This window comes from Etheostoma cragini, chromosome 20 (assembly GCF_013103735.1).
Source record: "Etheostoma cragini isolate CJK2018 chromosome 20, CSU_Ecrag_1.0, whole genome shotgun sequence".
Lineage (NCBI taxonomy): Eukaryota > Metazoa > Chordata > Actinopteri > Perciformes > Percidae > Etheostoma > Etheostoma cragini.
This window is the reverse complement of record NC_048426.1, coordinates 20,048,023-20,074,445: the sequence shown is the minus strand read 5'-3', so window position 1 is coordinate 20,074,445 and position 26,423 is coordinate 20,048,023. Positions and strand designations below refer to the sequence as shown.

General features: G+C 38.5%; 2 protein-coding genes across 2 annotated transcripts in view; one reads left to right on the top strand and one right to left on the bottom strand.

Moving 5' to 3' along the window:
* ttc7b (tetratricopeptide repeat domain 7B) overlaps positions 1 to 21,687 on the bottom strand; it is a 27,508-nt gene extending 5,821 nt beyond the window's left edge. Inside the window, exons 1-22 of the mRNA XM_034859163.1 lie at positions 21,458 to 21,687; positions 18,990 to 19,144; positions 18,437 to 18,512; positions 18,168 to 18,260; positions 17,432 to 17,595; positions 15,978 to 16,099; positions 14,897 to 14,975; positions 13,843 to 14,018; positions 13,577 to 13,640; positions 13,329 to 13,466; positions 12,707 to 12,895; positions 12,333 to 12,450; positions 11,861 to 11,918; positions 10,899 to 10,971; positions 10,591 to 10,751; positions 10,384 to 10,500; positions 9,196 to 9,293; positions 8,409 to 8,696; positions 6,584 to 6,634; positions 3,341 to 3,481; positions 1,525 to 1,727; positions 57 to 152 (exon numbers count right to left, since the gene is read on the bottom strand). Of these exons, the coding sequence (XP_034715054.1) occupies positions 57 to 152; positions 1,525 to 1,727; positions 3,341 to 3,481; positions 6,584 to 6,634; positions 8,409 to 8,696; positions 9,196 to 9,293; positions 10,384 to 10,500; positions 10,591 to 10,751; positions 10,899 to 10,971; positions 11,861 to 11,918; positions 12,333 to 12,450; positions 12,707 to 12,895; positions 13,329 to 13,466; positions 13,577 to 13,640; positions 13,843 to 14,018; positions 14,897 to 14,975; positions 15,978 to 16,099; positions 17,432 to 17,595; positions 18,168 to 18,260; positions 18,437 to 18,512; positions 18,990 to 19,144; positions 21,458 to 21,578 (2,781 nt within the window). The 5' untranslated portion in view covers positions 21,579 to 21,687. The remainder of the gene's footprint in view (positions 1 to 56; positions 153 to 1,524; positions 1,728 to 3,340; positions 3,482 to 6,583; positions 6,635 to 8,408; positions 8,697 to 9,195; positions 9,294 to 10,383; positions 10,501 to 10,590; positions 10,752 to 10,898; positions 10,972 to 11,860; positions 11,919 to 12,332; positions 12,451 to 12,706; positions 12,896 to 13,328; positions 13,467 to 13,576; positions 13,641 to 13,842; positions 14,019 to 14,896; positions 14,976 to 15,977; positions 16,100 to 17,431; positions 17,596 to 18,167; positions 18,261 to 18,436; positions 18,513 to 18,989; positions 19,145 to 21,457) is intronic.
* A 350-nt stretch (positions 21,688 to 22,037) lies between these two features.
* On the top strand, positions 22,038 to 24,702 carry fam177a1 (family with sequence similarity 177 member A1). The gene is made up of 5 exons (XM_034858953.1): positions 22,038 to 22,251; positions 22,773 to 22,958; positions 23,301 to 23,367; positions 23,713 to 23,810; positions 23,972 to 24,702. Exons 1-5 carry the CDS (start codon positions 22,183 to 22,185, stop codon positions 24,197 to 24,199), a joined length of 648 nt encoding a protein of 215 aa, XP_034714844.1. The 5' UTR covers positions 22,038 to 22,182; the 3' UTR covers positions 24,200 to 24,702.
* Positions 24,703 to 26,423: the final 1,721 nt, after the last annotated feature.

Sequence of the window (26,423 nt, the reverse complement as noted above, 5' to 3'; positions counted from 1 at the left end):
GCACACGCACACGCACACGCACACGCACACACACACACACACACACACACACACACACACACACACACACACACACACCTGTTGACCTGAACAGCGTCCCTCAGAACCTTTTCCGACAGACTGTAGCGCTGCAGCTGGTGAAGAATCAGACCCTAAGGACATTAGAGACACATAGAATGAAGAAAAAGGAGAGGAAGAAAGAGAGGAAGAACATTAGTAGGCTGACAGTCATTGTGTTGTGATAAATGTTTACTGCTGTGCATTGCAGTCATACTGGTAGTGTGAATAGAGTAACATTACTAGCGTTATTGTTGTGTTTTATTGCATAAAGTACCACTGACTGAAGGTATCACTGACAGGTCATCAAGCAAAGAGCTGCATTATTTATAATAGAGCCACCTATTCTATAACAGGTGTATGTATATATATGATGATTGAGCAGCAAATCAAATCTCCTAAATGGCTTGAACTGTCCCTTTCCTCCGCCCTGTCTACTCAGGGAAGATGAGAAGCAACCCACGTGTCTCTCGTTCAGCTATTCACATATATTACAAGCCTTTTCCCTCTAAATGTATGTAATTCAGGAAGGACTCAACATGTGCTTTGTCCTTTCTGCAGCACTTTCATTTAAAGAAAGCTTTGATTCACGTTTGACCAACATTAATGACTTATTTGCATATCAAACAAAAGTATGGCTCTGAATCATATGTTACATGTCTTTCATTGAAAGTCCTCTAGTTTCACAGTTGAGAACTGGTATTCCTCCTCTTACCACTGAGGTTGGCAGATTCTAACATATTCAGCTGGAAAACAAGACAAGATAGTGAGTCTCATTTCCTTTGTATTGTGCATACTGATGATTTTGTTTCTAAAACCCTGAAATCCTATTTGTCTCAAAAGCCTAGAGAAAAAGTCAAGATAAATTATTTAGGTAGTATTTATTCGGATGTCTCATTTATGAATAATTTATATATTTTGTTCCCACATGAAGGACTGAAAGTCTGATTGGAAAAAATCTCTCAATTTGGTTTCCCCTTTTTTCTTCTTTTTTTTGTAGGCTTGTTTGTTAATGTAGACTTAATTCTGGATCTGTCTTATATGAATTTGATGTGCCTTGTAAACTCTGCACATACTTATATATGCATGACACAATAATAAAACACTTTGATTAATTTATTCCATTTGGGGATAGTGGAGTAGGGTAAGTCAGCACTGATGCACAGAGACTTTTATAGTCCACAATAACCAATTTTGGGATGGCCCTCTGTGAGGTAAAATGCATAAACAGAAGGCAGAGAGTATAGTTCTACAATTAGGATGGAGCCTGTAAGAAAGACATGGATGAGCGAACAGAAAATTGTTCCCCCCTACACAGATGGTTTAACAGGGCAGTCCCACAGGATTATGGTTGATTACATAAAACACACTCTGCGGTGTCTGGCTGTACAGACAGTGTTCTCAAATGATCAAACACAAGGACAGAGCAGAAAGAGAACATTAGAGAGTGTGTGTTTTGCGTATTACCAGTCTCTGCATGGTCTTGACATGCGTTGGGTTTATGGACAAGGCCTCTTCATACCAGCGTTTGGCCTCGTCTATGTTGCCCCTCAGTTCAGCTATCTGCCCCCTCATGTACAGCACATTGTGGGATGTGGGGAAAAGGTTAGAGGCTTCCTGCGTGCAGGCCGTGGCCTCTGCTGGTTTCGACATTCCAGTGTACACCTCGGCTATCAGAGAAACACAGACAGGGAGGAGAGATTGCAAACGTAAGGGTTTAACTATGTTTCCTTTTGTTTGACTAAAATGTGCGGTTTGCAGCAGTTTTCCAACATCAGTATCTTTGTCAAATCACCTGACAGCTTGGTATAATTTCTGAAAGCAAAATAACAGTGAAAATAAAACTGGCAGCCTCAAACTCATAAAACCAAGACTGCATTTCCCATAAATGCTATTGTTGGTGTGTGGTACGAAGAGGATGCTCCAACATCTCATGTAACATTTTTAAACTTCATACACTAAAACAACATATCAAAATTAAGAGACACAAACATACATTTATTTATGGAGAAAACCTTTTGCAAAAAGAAAAAGCAGTGAGAAAGCACAACTCAAATTGTCTCTCTCAAATAGCATAAATACAAAAAAACATTTTCAGTATCAAGGTCACCTAATGACTTCAGTATAGTACAAGAGAGAGCGAGAGAGAGAAATCCAAACAAAGAATGAGACAGACAGAGAAAATGAGTTTGAACTGTCTGTGAGTTTGTCTGTCCTGTGATTGGATGATTATATTAGCCGTGTCGCCAAGCTGGAAATGACCACCCTTTGACAGGAAGCAGAGATAAACAGGTGCAAAAACAACCTTTGTCTATGTGTGTGTGTGTGTGTGTGTGTGTGTGTGTGTTGTCTGTTGTCATTTGTTTATGTATACTCCTTAGTCTTCTTATGTCTGTGATTGCTGGTGATGCAGTAATTAGAATCAGGGCTTGAGTGTACTTTAAAGGTAATTCAATCTGCTGCTGTTAAATTGAAGGAATGACTACTTGTGAATATCACATCACATGTTTAGACCTTTTAGTCTCAACATGGGTCATCAGCTATGATTTTTCCTTATCTGATTTGTCTTATTTGGAGGATTTTAAAGGCCTAAAGAAATGAAAGTATACTGTACTTTTACATACTTGAAGGTTAAGTACTATTTCATGAGAAAATAAAAAAGATCAAAGTAAAATCAAAGTATTTAAGTCTAAAAGACTCTTTTCTTTATCGCTTTGTTTACTGACCACTCAGATTTATCTCAGAAACCCTTGGGGAAGTCCCAAATTGTCTAGTATATTCTAATACGCAATGATGACACGATTTGCCTACAGCAAGAAGTATTAGCTACTAGTTTATTGGTTACTTCTTACCAACAAATAGTCAACAAAGCATTACAGGACCTACTGTATGTTTACAGGTCTGTTGACTGATGTGTCACTATATTTCTAGGTGTTCAACTTAATAACCTAACCTTATCACAACCACCTGAAACAAGATAGACATGGCAACAATAGGAGATTGATAGCCTGAACTCACTGTAAGTCTCAGACATTCTTTATTTTAACATAACACCACCACCTAGTGAATGTTAAGGTAACATCAGAATAAATGTTTTAACAATGTTTTTTTATGTGGCAGTGGTGAGACAAAAAACACAGTCATAACCTCATTGAGCCTTTCTGGCTCTGTCAACCCTGTTTTAATCCATCCATCCATCCATCCATCTTCAACTACTTGGCTGTGGTCAGGTCGTGGGGGCTCTTGCACTTTCATGTGTGTAACGTTATGTACGTGTGCATACCTGCATGCAGCCAGATCTGAGCAAGTGTCATCCAGGGGTGCAGGGGTCCATGTTTGGGGGCACTGCTCTGCAGAGAGGAGGCTACCTCAGACAGAGCCTGCTCTACTCGACTGGCAGCGATAGATGTAGCATGAACTGAACCTGGAGGGAAAGAATTGAACCATCATAAGGGTTTTAATTCAATCAAACACAACAGCAGATTTCACTGATTCCTACAATTTCAGACAGAAACAAGGAATTTATCAGTGTAATCTGGAGTGTTCAGGTGCAGTTGAAAGCTCAAAACTCTGGGCCCACATTGGCACACAGTTTCCTGTTCCTGCACTAAAGCTTTTAATCAGTCCACAGCATTCCACACGCAACAACACACAGTGCTATGGCCCTGGATTTACCAGATTAAAATGAATTATGTTCTGCACCATCATGCATAAACACTGCATCAATCTGCACTCTGCTGATTAGTTATTGAAAGAAGCGTGTCTCAGATTTTGTCTCTGCATTTAAATTACAAGATTATTGCAGATATACACTACAGATCTGTGAAAGCAAAACACATATGTATAAACCAAAACCTATGTCAACTCCAATATTATTTTCCACATATTATCATATCCTTCTAATGTTACATAAAACATGTATATTAATGTTATTGACTAGCCACTTATATTGTATTGCCTACTTATCTATTGCGTGTTGTCATACATATTCTTTTTGATAGAATGATACTCTTTTAAAAGGTTTTGAGGTTTGTCAAAACATCTAGAAACCTCTAAACATTCTTTCCATTTTTCCATGTGTGATTTGGTCTAAAATGTCAGGATGTAAAATGGTAAATCTGAGAAATATTGACTCAATGACAACTTAATCCACTATGATCTGTTCTACATGCAATTTAGATTTTGATAAATTTTTAGAACAGCTTTTGCCATTTTAACATTTTAAAAGAGATTTTTCTGTTTCCTTCATTAAATGCAGTAAAACATAGATACTGATAGATGAATTTTCTAAAAAGATTGGAAAATATAAATATAACGGCAGCGCTAAAGACTGTGGTAGCGTAACAAGTTTGTAAAAAATATTTCTTTATAGATAACATGTGCTTTTTAAAAAAAAAGACTGATCGTTGCAGCTCGCTGGAATAAAAGCCTCACTTTAATTAAACATCTCCCACACCCTTCTCTTATTATTCAGATCTACCATTATACTCTTCCTCCTCTCACTACATTGCTACTATACTGTGTTTTTTTGTGTAAAGGGACAACAACTACCTATGTGTAAAATTGAAGTATTTGAAGTTGAGCAGCCTAAGGGATTATGTTAAGTATTATTGTATTAGATGGCAGCATGCAGAGGCCCAGCCAAGTGCAGCACATTAAAACATGTTACAATATGTTGAAACAGGACATGTATTGTTCCCTAAACTAAACTCGTAAATTCTAAATAACTCTATGGGTGTTTCAAAAGCATTCCCAACAAATTAATCGGTCTGCAAATTTACTCAAAAGTAAAAGAAAACTCACTGTAAATGTAAAGCTTTTCATCAATCTACCCATTTATTTCTATTCAATTTTCCCTTATATCCACCCCTTTTACTTTCCTGAATACACTATTTATAAATGCACTGCAAGGCTTATACATTATATTAATGGTAAGACACATGGCCTTGACAGTAAAAGTGTTCTTTAGTCAGTGATTAGTCCGTCTAACAGTTGGAGAAATAGGAACAGAATTGGTTCTACATATTTATTTCCGCCAAGGAGGTTATGTGCTCAACTCGGTTTTACCATTTTTTTGGTTTGTTTGTTTGTCTGTCAGCAAAATTACAGAAAAACTACGGTCCCGACATTCACAATACTTGGTCGGAGGGTGTAGCATGGGTCAAGGATGGACCAAATGCATTTTGAAGCAGATCCAAATCAAGGGGCGGACACACAAATGATTTTTCACTTTCGTTACCATTGTGAGATAGGGCATTTGTGCAGCATTTATGGGGTGTTGGAACAATCGAAAAAATTAGTTCCAGACTGGGAAAAGTCTCAGCGCAGTAACATTGTGAGATGGGGCATATGGCTTGGCAGAGGTCTGCGCTCTCAAAGTGCCCTTCTAGTTTTATATGGATTGCTTTCACTTATACCATTTTGTGCCCCTAATATTCAAGTAAATCTATCAACAGTATTTGTAAAATTAAAATATATGATAAATAAAACTTGCAAAGCCTTTTTTTTAATATTAGAAACAAGTTTTCACTCAGTGAAATTTACACATTTTCTAACAGACTACTCATGAAAGCTTCCTTAAGTGCCTAAAATGTGGACAATTAACACAGCAACACATGCACTACTGTAAAGCTGCTCTGAATTAAAGGAATACACTGACCTACCGGAAAATGCCACTAATCACCAAAGCATAAAGTGGTGAGTGTGTGGTTATCCACTGTAAGGCACATTTCAACAGTGGCAGGATGACAAACAGATAATTTGATCTGCGTAGAGGATGTACACTAAATCTTGATAAGAGATGCACAGTGGTGAAAATAATACATCATTTTCCATCAAACAAGATTATCAATGGGGCATGTTATTATTGATTCCCTTATTCAACCTTTTCAGCAAGTTTGCCGGACATCTTTGGATTATGCCAAAACTATTAAAAACAATTAAGATAATTCATAACTTATTTCTCATGCCGTAAGTACAGTCAGTGCCAGTATTTGTCAATACGACGGCCCCATTTCACTGACCATTAGTGCTACATGCAAGGAGCTGCTTTTTCCCCTCTTTTCTGGTGTTGCTCTGTAAGCATTTGATCTCTCTTTTGCTTTACTGTGAAGTATAAACATGTCAGAAATTGTACCTCCATCTCCCTTTTACAACTCAATATGCTGTAAAGCCTTTCAAAAGATTTCCAGAAAAACCCAGTTTGTTTCCTGAACACTTTCACATTGCTTTGTTCTGATAAATTGAAGAATGTGTGTGCACAACACTGTTTTTGGAGAGATATTTCTTTAAGTCGTTGTATTCCTTTAAATCCTAGACCACCAACTTGTTAGAAAATTCAGTACAAATCTCCTGTAAACTGGCTTCAGGCTTTAAGTTAAAGCCGAGGATACATGTACATATTTTCTTCATACAGATATTGTACATATATCAAAAACCTCATTGAGAAAAAGGAAGTGGGAACAAAAGATGGATAAAATAACAGCTAGGAAAAGGAATGTCAGATGGAGGTTTGATGGCTACTTACAAACAGAAAACATGGAGGAAAAACCAAGAGTGTTAGCTTCCTGAAGGCCGCCTTGAAAAAAGGATGGATAGGAAAAAAAAAGAAAGACGATTGTTAATGATTGAAGAGGAGGAGGAGACAGAGAAGAAATATCCAAATCCTATCCAGAGCAGGGTGAGGTATTTATTCTTCACAATAGCCTTTTAGACTTCATCACGTGAGACAAGCTGCTTCCATGCGTGCCTTACTTATGCTGTAATCTGTTTAAATAAATGCTTACCTTCCCGCAAATCTGCACCATTACTTGTATGCAAGAGGCTCACCTTTTCTACTTGATAACCCACAAAACCTTTTTGTTGACAGTTTTCTTTAGCTGTACGAGAAATACTTTGCACTGCTTAAAATAGAAAATATTCTGCACTGCTTAATTTCCAAATGTATTCTCAAAATGAAGTAGTGCAGAGTAACATGCATTTAGAACTTTTGGATTTAAATAAGATGTTTGCACCACAGATACCTCACAAAGTGTTTTATTTGACTAACAATGCACACAAAAACTAAGTGCTCCCTTATCAAAGTAGTATGCTAAAACAGTAACAAAAGGATCTAGTCACCTCACATTTACAGTAATTGTGATTATTGTGATGGACTTAATGTCATGGTTTGAAATAATGTAATTTGTTCTCAGGCGGACTGGGAGTTCTGGAGAAAAATGAATTGTGATTTTTCTATGCAGCTAAATGATGTAACTCAATAGCATATAATAGCAATAGTTATTTTCCAGCACAAACATCATTAGTAGAAGAGATGGCAACAAAGGGAGACAACATAAGGTTGAAACCAGGAAACGAGACACATTAATCTTGGCTGAAATGTTAAATCCTCCCAGAAACAAAGAGCGAGAGAGAAAAAAGAGGAGGATGCAAAATAAATAACAAAAACAAGAGACAAATGGCCAAGGAACAGCAGATAGAAGTGAAGAGACAGTAAAAGAAATTTTCAGTTATACTTACTATATGTATGTATGTATGTATGTATGTATATATATATATACATACATATATATAAGCTGATGTTGAACATCTCGTATCAACCTAGACTTTGTGGAGTTTAAACGCGTGTATCAAGTGAGTCAGTTCACCTGAGTTGCAAAAATGCAACGCAACTGCAGCACCATCCATCAAGGCTCTAATCCACACCCAAAGTTAAGACAGATTTACAGCATGACTAAGACTTAGGCCTGACTGAAGCACGCCCAGTACTTTGCAAGGGTTAGTCAGTTTAGTATTAAACTCATTGTTCATGCTTGAGTTTAAGTTTAAGTTTAATTTAAGATTCACATTGTCTACAATCTGAGTGAGAACAGGCTGAGTAAAATGTTGTTAAGACTGCAGCAGCACCTGGGACTGGTAGACAAAACTGATCCCCGTTATCAGGAGAAACTCTGGACAGTCTCAACAATGTAATATTTTACTAATATTCTATGAAAAAAAAATCATGAACTCACTGTTGAATAGCAACAAAATATGTTATTATATCATATTATAAACTAATATTATGATAATGCTTTCCTATTTAGTATGGTGAGATATTTAATAAAATGTATAAATTAAAAAGAAATGAGTATAATGTTATAAAAGCCAGAATAAGCTGCATCAGTGAGGTATTTTTTTCAGTTTCTGAATGGTTTAGCACCACCAACACCAGAGCAAAAAACATACTGGGAAAGCTCTTATAACTCAACACACAAGTTAACCAATGAGCCAATCTCCCAAAAACGTGGTGTATTTTTTTAGATCACTCTCCACACCATGCTACAGGCCGAGAGGACGTGGCGGCGGATTACAATTGGAGGAGAGCTGGCGGAGAGTGGCGTGGTTGCAAAAGGAGTGAGTCCTGGTCTTGGTGGGCGCAGGAGGAGGAGGAAGAGGAGGATGAAGAGGTGGAGGAGGAAGAGGGAAGGAAGATGGGGGTTTTTGTGGAGGGAGAGGAGGAGGCTGGAGGATGAAGACAGGGGAAGAAGGAGAGGACAGTGGAGAGGAGAGGGTGGAAATGGTGGATGGGGAGGAGGGGGAGACAGGGGAGATGGGGGAGACGGGTTCAAAACCAGAGTGAGAAGAGGAAGAACCTGAGACTAAAACAAACAAAAGAAATAAAACAGAAATTAGTTAAATTAATCAAGGAATAAAGACAGGGAAGATACATACTGGCTCTCAACCGGCATACAATATTTTTACAATATTTCAACAAAAATAATATTTCTAAAAATATCTCACGTTAGAAAGTTTATAATTGTGACCAATACTATCATAATAACTCCTAGATAAAGAAGCAACTTATCAAACAGAACAAATGGGAGGGTGGGGGGAAATTAAGAATATTGGAGCAGGAGTCAATAAAACAAAGAGTGGGAAAGGTTCTCCTTTGATATCAGAAGCTCTGAGGGAGAATGGATCAATATGAAAACAAGGTAGAGGAAGCAACATCTCCCTCTTGATTCAATTTTCATAATTAAATCACAACTGACAGTGATGTTCAAATTATAAAAAGGATATTAGAGGCACTATTAGATGAGACAAGTGAATTGTTTACTGAAAACCATTGAACACAACTGTGAGCGTGTGTGTACCTACCAGTCTCTGGGTCACTGAAGTCAGGCAGAGTCATGGCGTTGAGCTGTCGTCTGTCTGCTATGGCTCGGTCCAACAGACTGCTGCCACGCCCAGAATCACTGCCACACAAACATGTGCCTGGGTTGATATACACACATGGTCTCCAAAAGCAACAGTACAACCATTCATTTTCTTAGTTACTGTCAGCACACCAGCCTAGTTGTAATGAAAGTGTTTACTAAGAGATTTACAACTGTTTAACAAGATTAGACGATTAAAAAAAAGAAAACACTATATTTTAAATTATAAAATATTCTAATACCATTATATTAAATGACTGAATAGCATCATCCTGAATAGAGCTGCACGATGTGAGGAACATATCTATATTGCAATTGCAATATTGCAATTATTTTGACTGATATTGCGATATGCACGATATTGGAGAGAATGATCAATTTGGTGATTTTTGCAAGGATCTGTACTAAAAGAAGATTTTTCTTTAGTCTGTAGGATACAAGTTCTAGGCCGGGACGTCTCTGCAGCACCACAACACTTAATTCAGAATGGTTTGACACATACTTTGTCTTTGACAAATGTTGCGCCCCATGCTATTTGGATATTGCAAGTTGTCCAGATTTCGATTTTGATGAAATTGTGATTAATTGTGCAGCCCTTATCCTGAAACACATATATCTAAGTATGTATATAAATTAAACGTAAATAAAACGTCACACCTACATTTACAAAGAATTAGCAGTTAAGTTTAATATTAATTTTGGTGTGTGATGCTAAAGAGACTTCCCATTTACAGAAATGATGCTTTTTTTTTTTTTTTTTTGTGAATTTTAGGCCTTTAGTACTCGGGACAGCTAAAGATGTGAAAGGGGAAAGAGATGGGAAATGGTCAAGCAGCAAAGGGTCGCAGGTCAGAGTTGAACCTGTGGCTGCTGCCACAAGGACTGAGCATTTGTATACAAGGGGCGCACGCTGTACCAGGTGAGGTATCCAGGAGTCCCAGAGATGATTGCTTTTGACCGGATGGAGATGTTTTTCTGCAACTGATTTACACATTACATATTAAGTTTTTAGTCGCTAAGACATCTTTACGTTTTAATGGTGCAACCTGATTTAATTACTATTTTGAATGAATGACACTCTGTCGGTCTGTCTGTCTGTGTCTGTGTCTGTGTCTGTGTGTGTGTGTACCTGGGATTGGTAAGGTTGTAAAAACTCTTCCAGATCTGCAGCATGTGTTTACAAGTGAGCAGAGCGTCTTCCGGTCCTCTACACATCGATTCCAACTTCACCTTGGTATACAGCAGACTACAATACACAAATACATAAACACACAAAAAGATGAATTTTTGTATGTGCTTTAAATGAAAGCATGGTGTGGAAGCATGTGGGTCTTACTTGAAGTTCTCAGGGTACTCGGAAAGAGCCATCTCTATAATATTCAGAGCGTCGTGGTAGTGTTTCTGAGCAGAGAGCAGCAGGGCCAGCAGATGAAGGGAGTGGACATCATCCCCTTGAAGCTGCAACGCCTGTCGTACATAACCTAGTGCCTCGGGGATCTACACACACACACACACAACACACACAGACTACAGGTTTTACTACAGTTAGGATAATAAGCACTATGTAAAGTGACAAATACTGTATGTATATAGGTATATATGTACATAGTGATTTTAAGGTGTTATTACTAAAGATTGTGTTACCTGTCTGGACACAGCAAGCTGAAGTGCTAAGTAGAAGGCTGCTAGATGATCAGTAGGAGACAGACTCTGAGCTCTACAGAGAAAGACAGAGCGATTTGGTGTGTTCAGACATGCTGAATAAAAAGTGAATTAAGGTTACATGAAACTTTAAAGATTGCTGTGGGGAAATTGGGTCGCTGCAATAGCAGAACAGTAAAAGGGTAGTAAAGACAGCAAAGTAATAGAGCGTGTCAGAAATCAAACCACAGAATATTTAAACATTTAGACACAATTAGACACCTTAACACCATATTAACAAGCATATTGATGGTCTATAAAAAAAGAGGACATATTCCAGCAGTATAACAATGTTGTAAATTATGCAGTGTGTATATTGAAAGGATTGTTTAGATTATTTGAAGTAGGGTTGTATGAGGTACTTATACATAGTCGGTGTATAACCTACAGTAGAAGTCAGTACGCCCCCAGTTTGGAGAAGCAGGCAGGAGTCCCAGCATAGAAGCTAAACAATGTCCTGATGTGGACGGGAGCAGCAGCTAAACATGTTTTAGCACCTAAAATATCTAAACTATCCCTTAAAGACCATTAAGAGCTTTTACCTTATTTATAGATACAATTTTGTGGTATGCTCTGTGCATGATTAGTCACACTCTTAATCTTCAGGAGGAACAAATACTATCAATGTTTTAAAGTATATTCGTGTTACAGCATTATTCCAATATAACACTCACATTTAGAACATATTTACAGACGCAAGTTGTCTAAGGAAAGTATACAAGGTCATATACTTTGTACATAGATGACAAACTGTGCAAGATAAATATAATGGATTGATTAGGTGGTAAATTCAAAATAGTTTATATTTTCTTAGACTGAGAAGCAGTTTGTGCAGTGACAAAATCCTTCTGAGGGAAATGTGGGTGTAAAAGAGAAAACAGAAAGCAGCATGGCTCAGTCCCAACCTCTGGAAGGCTCCCAAAGCTTTCCTCTGGTACTCCTCCTGTGTGCTTCGCAATGATGCTAAAGAGACGCAGGGAGACAGAGTCAAGGATAGAAAGACATAGGCCGAATGCAAATTATACAATAATACACAATGTGCAAGTGTTGTATGACTCAGTGGAGTCATACAACAATATTTAATGTAACGTTTGAAGTTCTGATGTGTCTAAATGTGAAAACATAACATAGATAACAGGGACCGAAGGGATGCATGCACTTGTCTTGTGTATTTTTTCAGATTCACATGAGATATGTGACTTGCATTCCATGTTGTCATGAATCACAATAGGTTGGCAGAAAGGGGGCAATCGCCAACATTTCTGAAAAACTGAAATCTTTATCCTAAAGCTTATAAAGTAAGAAGAAACCAAGTGTTCCTGATTATCATCGTTTGTCGTCAGGGACGTACAAGAGCACAAACAAACAGAGACCTACCGTCAGTGGCTTTGAGGCTGTAAACCAGCCCGATGGCCAAGAAGCCTTTGGCTCTGAACTCAGCTGCTTTCTCCCCCATGTCAATCACCATCTTAGCAAAGCACTCCCCCTCATCCAACTGGATTGTGGGAGTATGTAGACATATATTAAGAGAGAATGGAGAGAAAAAAGAGAAGAGATGGAATAAAATGAGATGTTTCTTTACAAAATAAAAGGTGTTTAAGGGAAGCAATTAACAGAGGAGCAAATTGAAATATCTACTAGTATATGCACAGAATGGTAACTTAAAAAGGAAACATCACAAAAAGTTTTGAGAACTGCCAAGATGCTTAAGCAACTAGCTGCATTTGGGTTTATGGCAGGATGGGTCTTACCCAGTGCAGAGGTCCGATACACAGCTTAACAGCCAGCAGTGGGATGGTGGGGTCGTCAGGCTTCAGACGAATACACTCCTTAAGGACCTTAACGGCACGAGCTGATTTCCCAGCTGCCATTAGTGACAGGGCGAGCTGGTACCACAAGTGGAACTCCTCAAAGGCAAACTTCATGGCTCTCTCTAAACACTGGACACATTATAAATAGGACAAAAGTATTGTTATGGTATATAGATAGAAAATGATGGTGTTACAGCAGCAAACATATATCAGTCATACAGCACAGAATTTAAATATAAATGAAATACTAGGATACAATATACATACATACAATTAACATCAAATAATAATAATAATAATAATTATTATTATTATTATTATTATTATTATTAGAAGAAAAATATAAGAACAAATATTTGAATATATACAGGATGGAAAAACAAAATGTGCAACTGCTTAAATAGTACCTTTACCTAGTAGCTTTACCTAGCTGTACAGCCACTTTAGAGAATTATTTTATTGTAGGGAAATGAATGTGAAAAAAAGTGTGATTTTACGTTGGGTGTGGGCTTTAACACTTAACACACATAGTGACTCTGCAGCCCACAGAGGAATTACTCACCTCTGACAGCATCTCATACTGCCCTCTCCTGCCCAGAGCTATAGTCAGCAGGTCATACACCACAGAGGCCGACTGCAGGCTAATAATACGATCATTGTTGTGTTCGGGAATTCTGCTCAGGACAGCATCACGGTTAGCCTAAAACACACAAAAAAAAAAAGATGGCACTATGTCAAGGTTTCCAGCACAAGAGTTGAGGATACACAGCTAGTCTGAGAGGGTTGTGAAATATTTTTCTTGTGTCTTACCATGGATTCACTAATGAGCAGCAGCAGCAAAGCTTCCTCTGTGTTCTCCTGAGGGCAAAACAGACTGCAAGAGAGACACGCACCGAGAGTCAGAAAAATGGAGTTGGACAAGGATGAGAGGGAAGAGAAAAGGAAAAAAATTTAGGAAATAAAGTGATAACGAGGACATGGAGCGACTGGTTGGCAACAGTTTAATTTTAGAGCGTGCTGGCTATTTCCCCACAGTATTCCAACTTTAGCATCAACAAACAAACACTATCACTTACTTCTCTCCCGAGTACACCCGTGGGCGTCGGCTTAGGCTGTAGTTCTTGGTGAGAGTGTGTCCTTGCCGTGTGGGATCATCCAATGGTGACACAGTAGGTGGGTCTTCCAGAGGAGACCAGTAACTCTGTTCACACATTCCCCTGAGCAAGATCTCTGCAAGCTGTCTGGCTATGGTCTGAATTCACACATACACACACACACACACACACACACACATGCACATTTGGCAAAGGTACTCAGCAATCTGTTTATTTTGGGGCTTACTTTGCTTCAAATATAATTAGAAAACAAGAGTACAGTTATATTAGTGATTTTACCCTTGTACCGACTGTCATCGGGATTCTTTTATCATCCTTAACAGACAAAATCAAATACTGAATCTATTCTGAGAATTAGAGAAGAAATATTCATAACACTGTTTGGTAAATTTGAAGCTAGGGCCATTAACCGGTTAGCTTATTCCAGACTGGAAACAGGGGCAAACAGCTATCCTGTGTCAGAAGTGGGGCTGTGCAATTAATTTAAATTTTATCAAAATCTCAGTACGGACTAGTGCAATATCCAAATCAGGTGCAGTGGGGTGAAATATTTGTGTCAAAATTCAATCCTGAATTAAGTATTGTGGTGCTGCAGCGATGTTCTAGCTTACAAGTGATATTCTAAAGATTTAAAGAGATTTTGCTGATTTCAATCCAGCTCGGTATCATGGCAGTGTGAGCAGTGTGTGCAGAAGAATGCTGTTTGGCTTCCCTTTGTGGCCACAGAGCAATTGCAATATCAGTCAAAATAATAGCAATGAGATATTTTCCTCATATTGAGCAGCCCTGGTCAGAAGTTAACAGAATCCTTCTAACAGCACATGTAAAAAGCCCCTACTTAACACGCTATATCTAGTTTGTATAATCTGCACAATAACCGAAGCACAGAAGTTTGGGGTTGGAAGAGGACGTTCTGAGTTTGCCAGGCAACCAGCTAAAACCTAATCAAACTCTCGTCAAGAAAGCAAACAAGTATTTGTTTTTAAAAAAGCCAACCTCACAACCCATGCCTCACCATGCGCAAGCTCTGGGTGGTTCTGTTCTCAACAGCCCGAAGAATCTCCCGAAACCGGCCCACGCCTCGTGTCAGGTTGCTATGGCAATGTAGTGAGGAAGCACGAAGAAGGACATTTGTCAGAGTCTGTAGTGTGTGTACAGTATGTGTGAATGCAAGATGCATCAAAACATAAATATGTGCATAATCCATACTATGTCCAAAACATTTTCACGTTTCTATCCATGTGTGAGTCAGTGAATAAGTACATATTTAGTAGCATGACTAGCAGATGTTTCTTTGGACCACAAGTTTGCCAGTTTGCAGCATGACACAGAAAAAGCCAGTCTTAAGGTGGTGTTGTAAAGCAAAATACATCCTTAACATTAACTCTCACATGTCTCAGGATATTTGATGTTTTCATGCGGCGCTACGCAATTGTGCATGCTGGCAACTTCAAGATGAAAACAATTTTCAACTGTTACGGTCAAATATAATGCAAAGTGATGTTAGTTTCCTTTTCAAGTTTGAATTCAATACTTCCTATGTGGTGATGTCAAAAAACTAGACACCAGAATTTAATGTGGGTGAAAAGGGAACTTCTACATTACCTACAATATATGCGTGCCCGCTCTTCCCCTCTGCTGACATTTAAGTGGAGCCATTGCAGAAATAATGAGCTACCACTGGGGAGACATTTTACAGATTTCATCCAGTCCAATGAAAAGGGATTATTTCTTTTTTTACTTGAAAACTATCCTGCTGTACTTTAACAACAACAACACTGTAGGAACTACTCTCTGCTGCCCTATGTTGCTACTTAACTGTGTTCACACTTTTTTTGCTTCAACCACTATAAAGTGGGTAGAAAATGCCCACAAAGGGTTATTTGTAGTTTCTGTTTGGGCATGTGGCGCCCTTTCTAAACTAGAAAAAAAAGTTTAAGAGGAGTGTAAATACAAAAAAATATGTTTAGTATTTTTCTTAAAAATCTCTGTTGTGTAGTTCTGAAGAGACGGACAGGCAATTCTCTGGTCTCTCTCTTTTCTTTTCCTTTCTCTCCCGTACTATCTATCCACCACCACCCGTTTCCCTCTCTTACCCGTTCTTGAAGTGGATGACGTGAGCTCTCTGTAGGCCTGTCTCCAGGAAGTAGCCCAGTTCCAAGTCCTGAGCAGCCGGGCCAGGCTTTGGGCTGCGGTTCTGAATTCCTGCTGACAACGCCTGCAGAAACAGACAGGGATGAATAAAGGAATACAGCCGTTAACACAAAATTGCAAAAGAGGTTGTGCCTGAAAGCTCCCTCACCTAAATGAATGTGTGAAATCCCACTTCTATCTGTAAATGTTTGTCAATGCGGTAAACTTATATGTATAAGCGCAAAAGGTTGGCTTTCATGTTTGATGCTCAGCTGATAGCTTAGTCATCTAAAATCTCAGAGGAAACACTAGGCCCGGTGTAATTTTATGACACTTAGATTCAAATTGGGTCACTCATACCATTTCAAATTCGACAGTGGCCTTTTTTATTAATTTATGTATGCATGAGAAATGTTAATTAAGCAAGACACAGATTATCATATTTCTGTCTTTTGCAGCCAGTACAACATGTAAAAGTGGGACTGCATGAATAATTTACTTTAATTCACTATTGGTAACTGGTCTACATTTCTGCTACTTGTGTTGAATTAGTTTTTCAGCATTGTCAAGAAGTTATGATAGGAGTATAAAATAGGGCTATGGTTGACAAATAAACCTGCTAAAACCTGCTTGTTAAGTTTGTGTGGCATTTATAGTGAGGTGAAAAGTTACTTAAATGTGTTGTCCGATCACATGACGTTTATTTACAACATTTACATCCATGTACGGTGTTTCTATTTCTATTAATATTTCTAAAAGGACTTAAGATGTGACTTCACTAGAGCTGAAACAATATGTTGAGTTTTTAGTTAGCAACTATTTTGCTAATTAAATCGTCTTTTTTAAAGCAAAAAACGTAAATATAATCTCTGGCTACAGCTTCTCCGTTTTGAGAATTTTCAAAACAGTAAAGTAAGTATATTTGGGTTTAGGACTGTATTTATTATGGTATAACTATGTTATTTTTTAAATACTTCTATAACTCAACATCACATCGATACTTGGTGACTTTATCCGGGTGATGTCCTTTTCTCATCACACCTTATTTCAAACCTATAGCATCATATTTTCTGTAGTTTTTAGAGAAGCATTTATAGAATATATTTCCCAGGAATTTAATTATAGTTGTTTTGTTGGGATAGTTTAATTTGTACCCTCCTACTTTTTAATTGCAGTTTACTGTTGTTTGCCAGCTCAGTCTGTGTGTCCTCTTAGATATTCTCCAAATAAAAAGGAAGAGATTTGTTTGCCAGTTGGCTTTCTTGGGTGGTAATGCATTAGTCAAACTTGCACACTGTCAGCAGAGTATTCATCACACACCCACAGGGATGGCAGAGCATTTGGAAGTCCAGGTGCTGAGAAGATATTGGGTGAGCAAAAACAATGCAATAGAAAATAACATGGCACAAACATATACCTTCTCAGCTTCCTGCAGGTAGAGCAGAGCAATGTCACCAGACTTTTCATAGCAGGTAATGATTTCCTGCTCCCGGTCTGTTGTGCTCTTATTGGACAATGGGGAGCCAGAGTTCTTATTGGATAGAGATGGAGAGGCAGCTGGGACCTTCTCTAGGCACAGCCCTGAGGGGGGACAGGGAAAGAGTGCTCAGGGTGAAAGAAAATAAACAAAGAGTTAATTATCTGTTATTTATTTTAGATTTTCAAACCATTAGTATATACAAGTTTATATTTCCGCTAGAGTGTTTGGTGTAGTTTCTTTTTGGACACTTGGATGATTATCTTCTCCTAATGATGATTAGTTTTCAAACCGATCTGCTTTGTGCCTCCAAACATAATAAATAATGTAAAGTCATTGCATTCATATCTTCTCAATCATAAATGACAGGCAACAGTTATTTGAGTTACCAACTGTCCATGCAAATTGTATTAAGTGAAACGGATGAAGACTAGAATGACAACTCAATATCTTTTATTCAAGGGCAACCAGAGATGCCTGATGTATGACTGTGTGCATTTATTCATAGTACAGTTTTTTCCACTGTTGATAATAAGCAGTGACACAGTACTGCCATCATGTGGAGCAAAGCAGCAGTGCAGAGTTTGGGGTGACTTGACTTATGGCTGTTGAGACATAGAATGATGACTGGGTGTGAGAAAAGAAGAAACGAAAAGAAAAAGAAGATTGTTTATACCTTTGGTAGCGTATGCCTCTGCTATCATGGACAGCCTATACACAGGAGCCCCCCCCAGTTGCATGTCATCCAAGTTCACCCTGCTGTAGTGACCTGCCAATACATCAATTATTTATCAATTAACAAATCTATTGGTCCACCAGTATTTTACACATACCAAGGCATGAACATGAACAAATACTAAACCCAAGTAAATAAACCAGACCAGAGGTTTGAGTGTGTGTGTGTGTGTGTGTGTGTGTGTGTGTGTGTGTGTGTGTGTGAGCTACCTAAAGCGTCTGTGTATTCTCCCTCCACATAGCAAAGTTTGGCCATCAAAAGGCTGGCTTCCTGGAGGTAATCGGCCTGTACAGAACATATGAAATGTTATTTTTTTTCAATATTTTGACTTTTTAAATCCATGAGTTGAGTTTCTGTCTTCAGATTTGTATTTACTGATTTTGAGAAGCTTGCATTAACCACATAAATATAGAGAATGAATTCCGCTACATGTATGTGACAATAAATAATGGCCTTTACTTTCTAGAGTTATCTCTCAACTGCTTAATCAATCAATCAATCAATTAATTAACTGGATTTAAGAAACCACACATTTTTGGACCACACTGAGTTGGATCAGTTGAACCAGTTGCTGATCGATGCAGCAGCATGCTTTGGCTGTCAGTCACAGTCTGTCCATCCACACAGGAGTCTGCCTGTTTGCCATTTAGCTTACTTGTAAAATAAATAAAAAAAGAAAGTGACAACTGCTAAAAGTGACTGGAATCTAACAAAATAAGTCATTCAATTGGTCAATTGTCTACCATCTTCATCCATAGTTACCTTGAGGTTTCCTCTGTCCAGAGCTGCAGTGAGGTGTTTCCTAACCTCCACCAGTTTAGGTCGTTGGCCCCTGGGACTGGCTCCCTGTTTGATGGGGTTCTCCTTCAGGTACGTCTGAAGCTTGCATTCCCCCAGCAACAACTCTCCTAGGTCATCTACGCATGCACACGCACACACACACAAAAATTATCTGAAAAAATATTATTAATAAAATATCTTTACTTAATCTAAGGGCATTATTTGGTTAATCTAGCAACACTGTGTAAGGTTTGAAGGTCAATCTGAGTTAAGTCTACAGCCAACCTAAGGGGGATCTAAAATTAGTGAGAAAATCTTCATGTGAAGAAATGCTGCTGTGCTCACATGCCAGCAGGAATTACTTATAGTTTAACAAGCTTCTAAACCATGTGATTGTGTGTGTTTAGAGGTTCACCTGGTGAAATGAGTAGTAATCCAGTTACTGAACCCAGTCAGTGACCAGAGCTCATAGCTCTCAAGTGCCAAATTACATTCCATGATGGCAGCATTTTTCATAGTGTTCAGAAACCATCTGAAACATTCACATCTTCCACAATTGTAAAATAGCAGATAACCTTGGTTTTGGTTATATACATAACAACTTATAGCATTTAGTCTAGAAAATAATCACATATTCATTCTATGCGAGAATAGCGTGTTGAAACATTTCTCACTAAGATAAAGATGGGAAAATCTTTACAGATTTTCCCATCTTTGGATTGCCAAATAATGCCAAAGCTTTCTAAAATGATTTCACTGAAAGTCAACAGACCTCTCATGTTGTTTTTTATCTGGCAGTTTCTAAGGGTCAGGTGTTTTTTTTTACACATTCATTTTTGGCTTACAATTTACAATGATCTAACAGCATTCCCGTGTTAAGACTATCATCCCACAAGCCTGCAGTTTCCCTTGCCCTACAAAGGGCACCATGGTGGCTCAATGGTTAGCACTGTGGCCTCACAGCAAGACGGCTCTGGGTTCCGGGCCTTTCTGTGTGTATATTCTCCGCATATTTGCATGGATTTCCTCCAGGTCCTCCACCATCAAAAAACATGTACTAGGTTTTCCAATCAGTGCCCTCGAATGGGTCAGATCTGGATCCCTGAGCCCTGTAAAAGGCTGCCCACTGCTCCCTTGAGGGATGGGTTAAATGCAGAGACTGAATTCCACAACATTCAATCAATACAATCCAGTTATTAATGAATTAATAATTAATTAATTTTGTTAATAACTTAATTTAAGAAACCACACATTTCTAAACCACGCTGAGTTAGTTCAGTTGAACCAGTCGCTGATTGATGCCGCAGCATGCTTTGGCTGTCAGTCACAGTCTGTCCATCCACACAGGCGTCTGCCTGTTTGCCACTTAGCTTAACTGACTACTGACTGACAAGAAAATGTGAATGCCGAAGTAACCTGCCTGGCCCACTGCAGGGCACCCACCATGAGTGATATCTCAATGTAAACACAATAACAACAGGTACATTTAAATGCATGAGCCAAGATGGGATATGATAATATGATGCTATTTATATGTAGTCATTTTATCTGTTTGCACATTAGCCAGCTCATTTTCACATCAAAAGGGTCAAGAAGGAAACTATAAAATATCCGGGAAATGAACGCGTCACGATGCACATGACGTCATATAGCGGTGCGTTCATTTCACAGGGTTTTGGCAGATTGGATTTTATTTCCATGAGAGTTTATTTTTTAAACGCTGGTTCAGATAACAGTTAGAAAATGGGAACTGCCTGGGGAGAGGCAATATTTGTTAGCTAGAGCTGTAACGTTACATTGACGTTAGTGCAGTTAACATTTCAGCATCATCAAGGAGTTGTTTGACAGCTAGCAAGCAATCATCCATCCTAGCCACAAAGCTAACTGTTAGTGAAGCTACTGCAGTACGAAACCATAATAAAAAAATACCTGATGCTACATGTGGAAATGTTAAAATCATATTCTCCTTTCAGTATCATCACCCTGCAAGACATGTTAACACCCGTTTAGAGGTGTAACAACTATGTACTTTTGCTATTAAGGTGTTTGTTGGTGCATGTCAATAGTAAGTACTTGGTTTATCATACAAGTCAAGCAACAACAATAATTAACTTAAAGATATGTGTTAGTATGTTTGAGTTCCACTTAAAGGGAGAGCAGAGCGAGACAGAACTGTTAACGTTAGACAACGGGAACTGAGCGAAGTTCCCCATATCCTAAAATCCAAGTATCTTAGTACGCACACTGCCCAAAGGTGGTAAAATCCCCTGTGAAAATGAAGCAAGTCTCTTTTTTGACCTTTGCTAACTAACTAGCTCTAACCAGAGCACAGGGCTGGACATTTCCCAGCATCGGGTGCCGCTGTCAGGAAGTACCGAGGACGAGACCAGGGAGAAGGCCTTGTATCGTTAGACTGAATGGACGAACAGGGAAACCCGCACATTTCTTACCGTTTGATATTAGTTTGGCCGAAAGCTGTCGTACTAATTCCGGTATCTTGTCCCACTGACTCTCTGAACGGCACCGCTCTATCTCAGTCTCCAGTCGTGAGCCAGACTTCCTTGCTGTCATTTTTGTTAGTGGGCTCCAGTGGACCAAAACACCACAAGAGGATCCCTCACGGCTGCCTGGCTCCCTGGTACAGTTGTCAAGCTGCCGTGGACGAGTAATACACTGCTTCCGCTCATTACTTTCAAAATAACACCTTCACTGGTTGAGATGACTGTTGTATCCCAGGAAGAAAACAATGGAAAATACAAAGGAGTGTATGATTTCTCGCTTCTTGTCTCACTTCCACCTAATGTCTGACATATTACATTATTAATTATTCGTTTTAATTTTTCTCTAGAGATGTGCACTGATTGTGCTTACATGTATGTGTAAAAACTGATTAACAATAGGTGTAATGTTTATTTCTTGTTTCTTGGTTTATTGACCTTACAATTATTAAAAAACACTTCCTTAAGGAGCGTATGTAAACTTTATTTCTCTATTGAAAAGTGGGAAGGGAATTCATATTGTGCAGAACAGTTACCACAAAACAGTTGGGCTGAATTTTGCTGTCAAACAAAACGTTGTTTGCTGAAAAAGCTTTTATTCTGAAGAAATCAGAAAGGAAGTGGTGCTAGCTGTAACCAGACAACCAGATCCCGGTGAGGTGGAAGAAGTGACTGTGATGGCAGATTTATCGTTATATTTAACTAATGTAAATGTTTCACTGGGACAAACTATGGAAAATGATAAGGTTAGTCCGTGAGATACTACTTTCGCCACTTTTCGTGTTTGTAAATGATAAAAACAGACTTTTAGGAATTACTTCCTTAGCTGAGAAGCTAACGTTAACCGCTAACAAACACAAAGTAACGTTAGCTAAAGTAAGCTAGCTAGGTAGCCTTGACGTTATCTTACGAACCAGTGCTTTTCCTTGGTAACGTTGACTGGTTTCTATCATAACATTTGGAACGATTTACTTTACTTAATCTACTGTGTAGTTAGCTACATTACATAATGAGGTAAAACGTATTACTACATATAACGCTTTTGTTAGCGTTAGTTATGTATTTGTTGTTTATGAGTTAATTCTGACAAAACATGCCCTGAGTGTGAGAGTGCACTAAACTCTATGAGAATATCCGTTTAGCGCGCTTGTGCCTTGCTTATTAACACTTAGCTATTCATTTACAAATCAAACAAAAGCTAATAATAATATACTGTGTATCAATAATAATAATGGCGTGGCATCATATGTTTTTAATGTTTTGACAGAGGACAGGAGGGGCGACAGACTTTGAGACGGTGGAAATTGGCGACTCTGCAGGGAGACAAGGGAGGGTGAAGGTTCCCCGCAGGACCATCTTCTTTGCCAGTGGAGAGACCATGGAGGAGTACAGCACCGATGAAGAGGAGGAACTGGAGGAGCCTGTCAAGAGAGATGTCATCCCTGTAGATCCGGTAGGTTGAGATCAAAACGTCTTAGAGTCACTTGACTTAAACCATCAGGCCTCTTACAGATACTAAAACAACCTCAGTTGTAAGGCATATATCTTGTGGCTGGAGTTTGCTTTAGAGCAACCCTTCTCTTAAGCATTTATCCAAATCCATTCCAGTCGGGCAATTAATCTCAAAACAAGATGCAATGAAGGCCGATGTTTCTTATCACTAACTCCACAGCTGCTGTAGTATAAAATATGCTTTTAAATTATGCTTGGATGTAATCTTAGGTTAACTTCTTTCTTTTTTGTTTGACCAGCAGATGTGTGGTCTAATTGTCATGTTCTCTTCATATGTGTTTAGTCCAAACTGACCTGGGGTCCATATTTCTGGTTCCACATGTGGAGAATGGGAACCTCCACTATCTCAGGTAAAATCATCTACTGTCTTAGTTGGCATTCATGCTAGCAATGACCAATCACATCCTACTAGGCTCCGAAATATCACAAGTTTTCAGAGGTGTTTTCTTAGACAGAGGGAGTTAGGAAATGTTATAAATGCTTTGCAGAAATACTGGAATATTAGCAAACTGTACAAATGACATGCTTTACAAGGATGTATCAGAATGTATTTTACAGCTTGTGTCATACTTGAATTGTATTTGGTTGTTTTTGGTCCCTTTCATATACCGCCCCAAGTGATAATCACAAAAAAAGCTGTGCCAAGAGTTGGAAGATCTGTTTATTTAGTGTGTGTGTTTGTTTGTTTCCTGAAGTGTGTGACTACATGGGAGAGAGACTGGCCTCGCTGTTCGGCATCACTACTCCTAAATACCAGTATGCTATCGATGAATACTACCGTATAAAAAAAGAGGTAGGACATATGCACATTCTTGAGTTTGTCAATTTCATATGTAAATATAAATTAAGTCAAACCTAAACATGTTTACTGTACACAGGCACGCAAGAACACAAAAATCAACTGTCAAAAAAATTATTGGTAGTATTAAATGCAACACTGGTGTTCTCCTGCAGGAGGAGGAGGAAGAGGAGGAGAACCATCTGGCTGAGATGGCGGAGCGAAGGTTCGCGGAGCAAAGGAGAGGTGAGCAGGATGATCCTCAGGGTGATCCTCATCCTGCTACTGTGGAGCAGCCAGAAGTGTCTGGAGCCTCCTTTGTAAACATTAGCTTTGAGCTCGAACCAGAACCTCCTCTCCACACTGCCGACACCAACAGAGTCCCTTCTTCCCTCCCTTCATGAAAACTGACACTCACAGACAAACCGCTAAGAGTTCCACGTTTTGATCTGTTGGCAAAACCTTAAATTAACTAAGATGTGTAGATTAACTATGCTCTTATTTTTCTATGTTTTTATTTTATAAAAAGAGATCTTAGTACACAATGCAGGGACAAGTTAAAAGGGCTGTGGAAGTGTCTGTGCTTGCCTCATCTGTGAATGTAAATTAGTGTATAGTTTAAAATAATATGCAAGACTGAGAAACTATTTGTTGACCAGAATGGGACTGGGCTAAACATCCTTTGAATTGAAATCAATTGAAAGTAAAATAAATGCTGGGTATTAATCTTATTGAGATATAGTCAATTTTGATGTCAACACAACATCCAAATACATACAGTATGGCAACCCTGCCACTTCAGCCTCTATGACAGAGTCATGTCTCCATCCTCAAGGCTACTATACCTTCCTGCTACTTCCTGCTACATGACTCATATGTAGAGTTATTTAGAAGATTCAAGAGATAACTGAAAATTATAAAATGTTTTGTCATATTTGCTGAAACTGTCACTACAGCCTGGCACTAGGACATGAGGCAGAATAACTGAAAAATAAATCGTGTTAGTCTGCCTCCTTCTAGTGTTCAAAATGGCATTTGCAAGTTTCCTACGGCACCAATCTCAACACTGTCAATGACCTGCTCGTGAACTGCGGTCAAACTGTAAAACTAGGCAGCGCTGTTCTCATGTTATAGCTGAACAGTACACTTAAATATATATTGTAAAAACAATAAATAGGCAATGCCGAAAGAGTATCTTGATTCATAATTGATCAGAGCTGCCTAGTTTTACAGTTTGCCGGCAGTTCATGAGCAATCATTGGCACTCCGTTAGAGACTTCTCAGCTGTGATTGGTTGTTTTCCTTATGTCATTAGGAACACCAGGAGGAGGCAGAGGAACGTGATTCTTTTTCAACAGATGATCTGAACTACGTATTATTGTCAGGATGTAATGACAAAGCAAAAATGACAAGCTGACTTTTGTGAACCTTCTATTAAGCGTCGTATCTAAGTCATAGGAAATGGCACAAGTGAAACCATCCAGTAGTTCTGCCTGTAAGACAGTACTTGGGTCTGTGTATCAGTCTTCTCTATTGCAAGTGAATAAGCTCATAGTGATCAGTTGTAATCGTTGAGCCGTGGTACTGCATGTCATTGTGCATAGACTTGAAAACCTCCTGAGCACTATAGTGTCTTTAAGATGAAGTTTGCACTCTTATGCTATTGAGCAGGTTGATTAATGTGAATGAGATTTACAGCGGGGCAAGAAGAAGCAACAGTTGGTTGTTCAAATTGAATACAGACCTCAAAGAAAGGATCTACTTTTTTTTTTTGGTTGACTAATACAAAACAACTTGAACTGCGAATTGTTTTCTGTAGAAAATGCCCAAAGTGCAAATTGTTTTCCAATTTAGATTAAATAATTTGAATCTTTGAAAATCTGCTAGTTCTCAAATGTTTTGGTTACTAAAGGCATGAAAAGTTCACACGTGCAATGTTACTATCTTCATGTGTGTGTTGAGGGTTCTTTCTTCAAGTGTCCTTGTGGAAGCGTTTTATATGAGAGTTTAGCTGCGCAGCAGGCGCTATGCAGACTAAGTTATCATAAGCTTCTTAGTGATTATTTGTGTCCACTGACATGGCTGTGTGGTGACAGGCCTCAAATCTCAGAGCAGCCGTGTTTAGCCAGGAGTAGCGCAGATGCAGAAAAATTACGCACATCTCTTTGGAAAATGGACATTTTCAAAATGGGCTTTAAAGATGTAATGAAAGTGAAATCCCAACAAATCAGACCACAGGTATGCTAATAATACGTAGTGGTCTTATACTAGTCCATAAGGGATATTATTTAGGCTTTTTATTTGCAAAGGGCCAATATATGCAAATGTTATTTTAACAAACCTTTAATTAATATGTATACATATTTATATTTTCTTGTGTTAATAAAACCTTTACACATTCAAAAGGTTGACTTTTGTTTTTGCATTATGCATAATATGACTTCTTTCACAGTTAACCCATTGTGTTATAAAGGCATTAACCACCTGTTTTACTTCTTAGAAAGTTTCATTAAAGGGGCTGTACTCGACATTAAGAACATTATTAATATAGCAGGGAATAAATATTTGCTACGTAAACATATAGTGGAGTAATGGTGTCCTGAGCGTGAATTTACGAATCCTACAATG

Excerpts from the sequence above, each read along its gene's own strand:
- fam177a1 (XM_034858953.1), top strand. The coding sequence starts at position 22,183 with ATGGCAGATTTATCGTTATATTTAACTAATGTAAATGTTTCACTGGGA. Across the intron at positions 22,959-23,300 it reads ATGTCATCCCTGTAGATCCG|TCCAAACTGACCTGGGGTCC; the intron begins GTAGGTTGAGAT and ends ATATGTGTTTAG. Across the intron at positions 23,811-23,971 it reads ACTACCGTATAAAAAAAGAG|GAGGAGGAGGAAGAGGAGGA; the intron begins GTAGGACATATG and ends GTTCTCCTGCAG.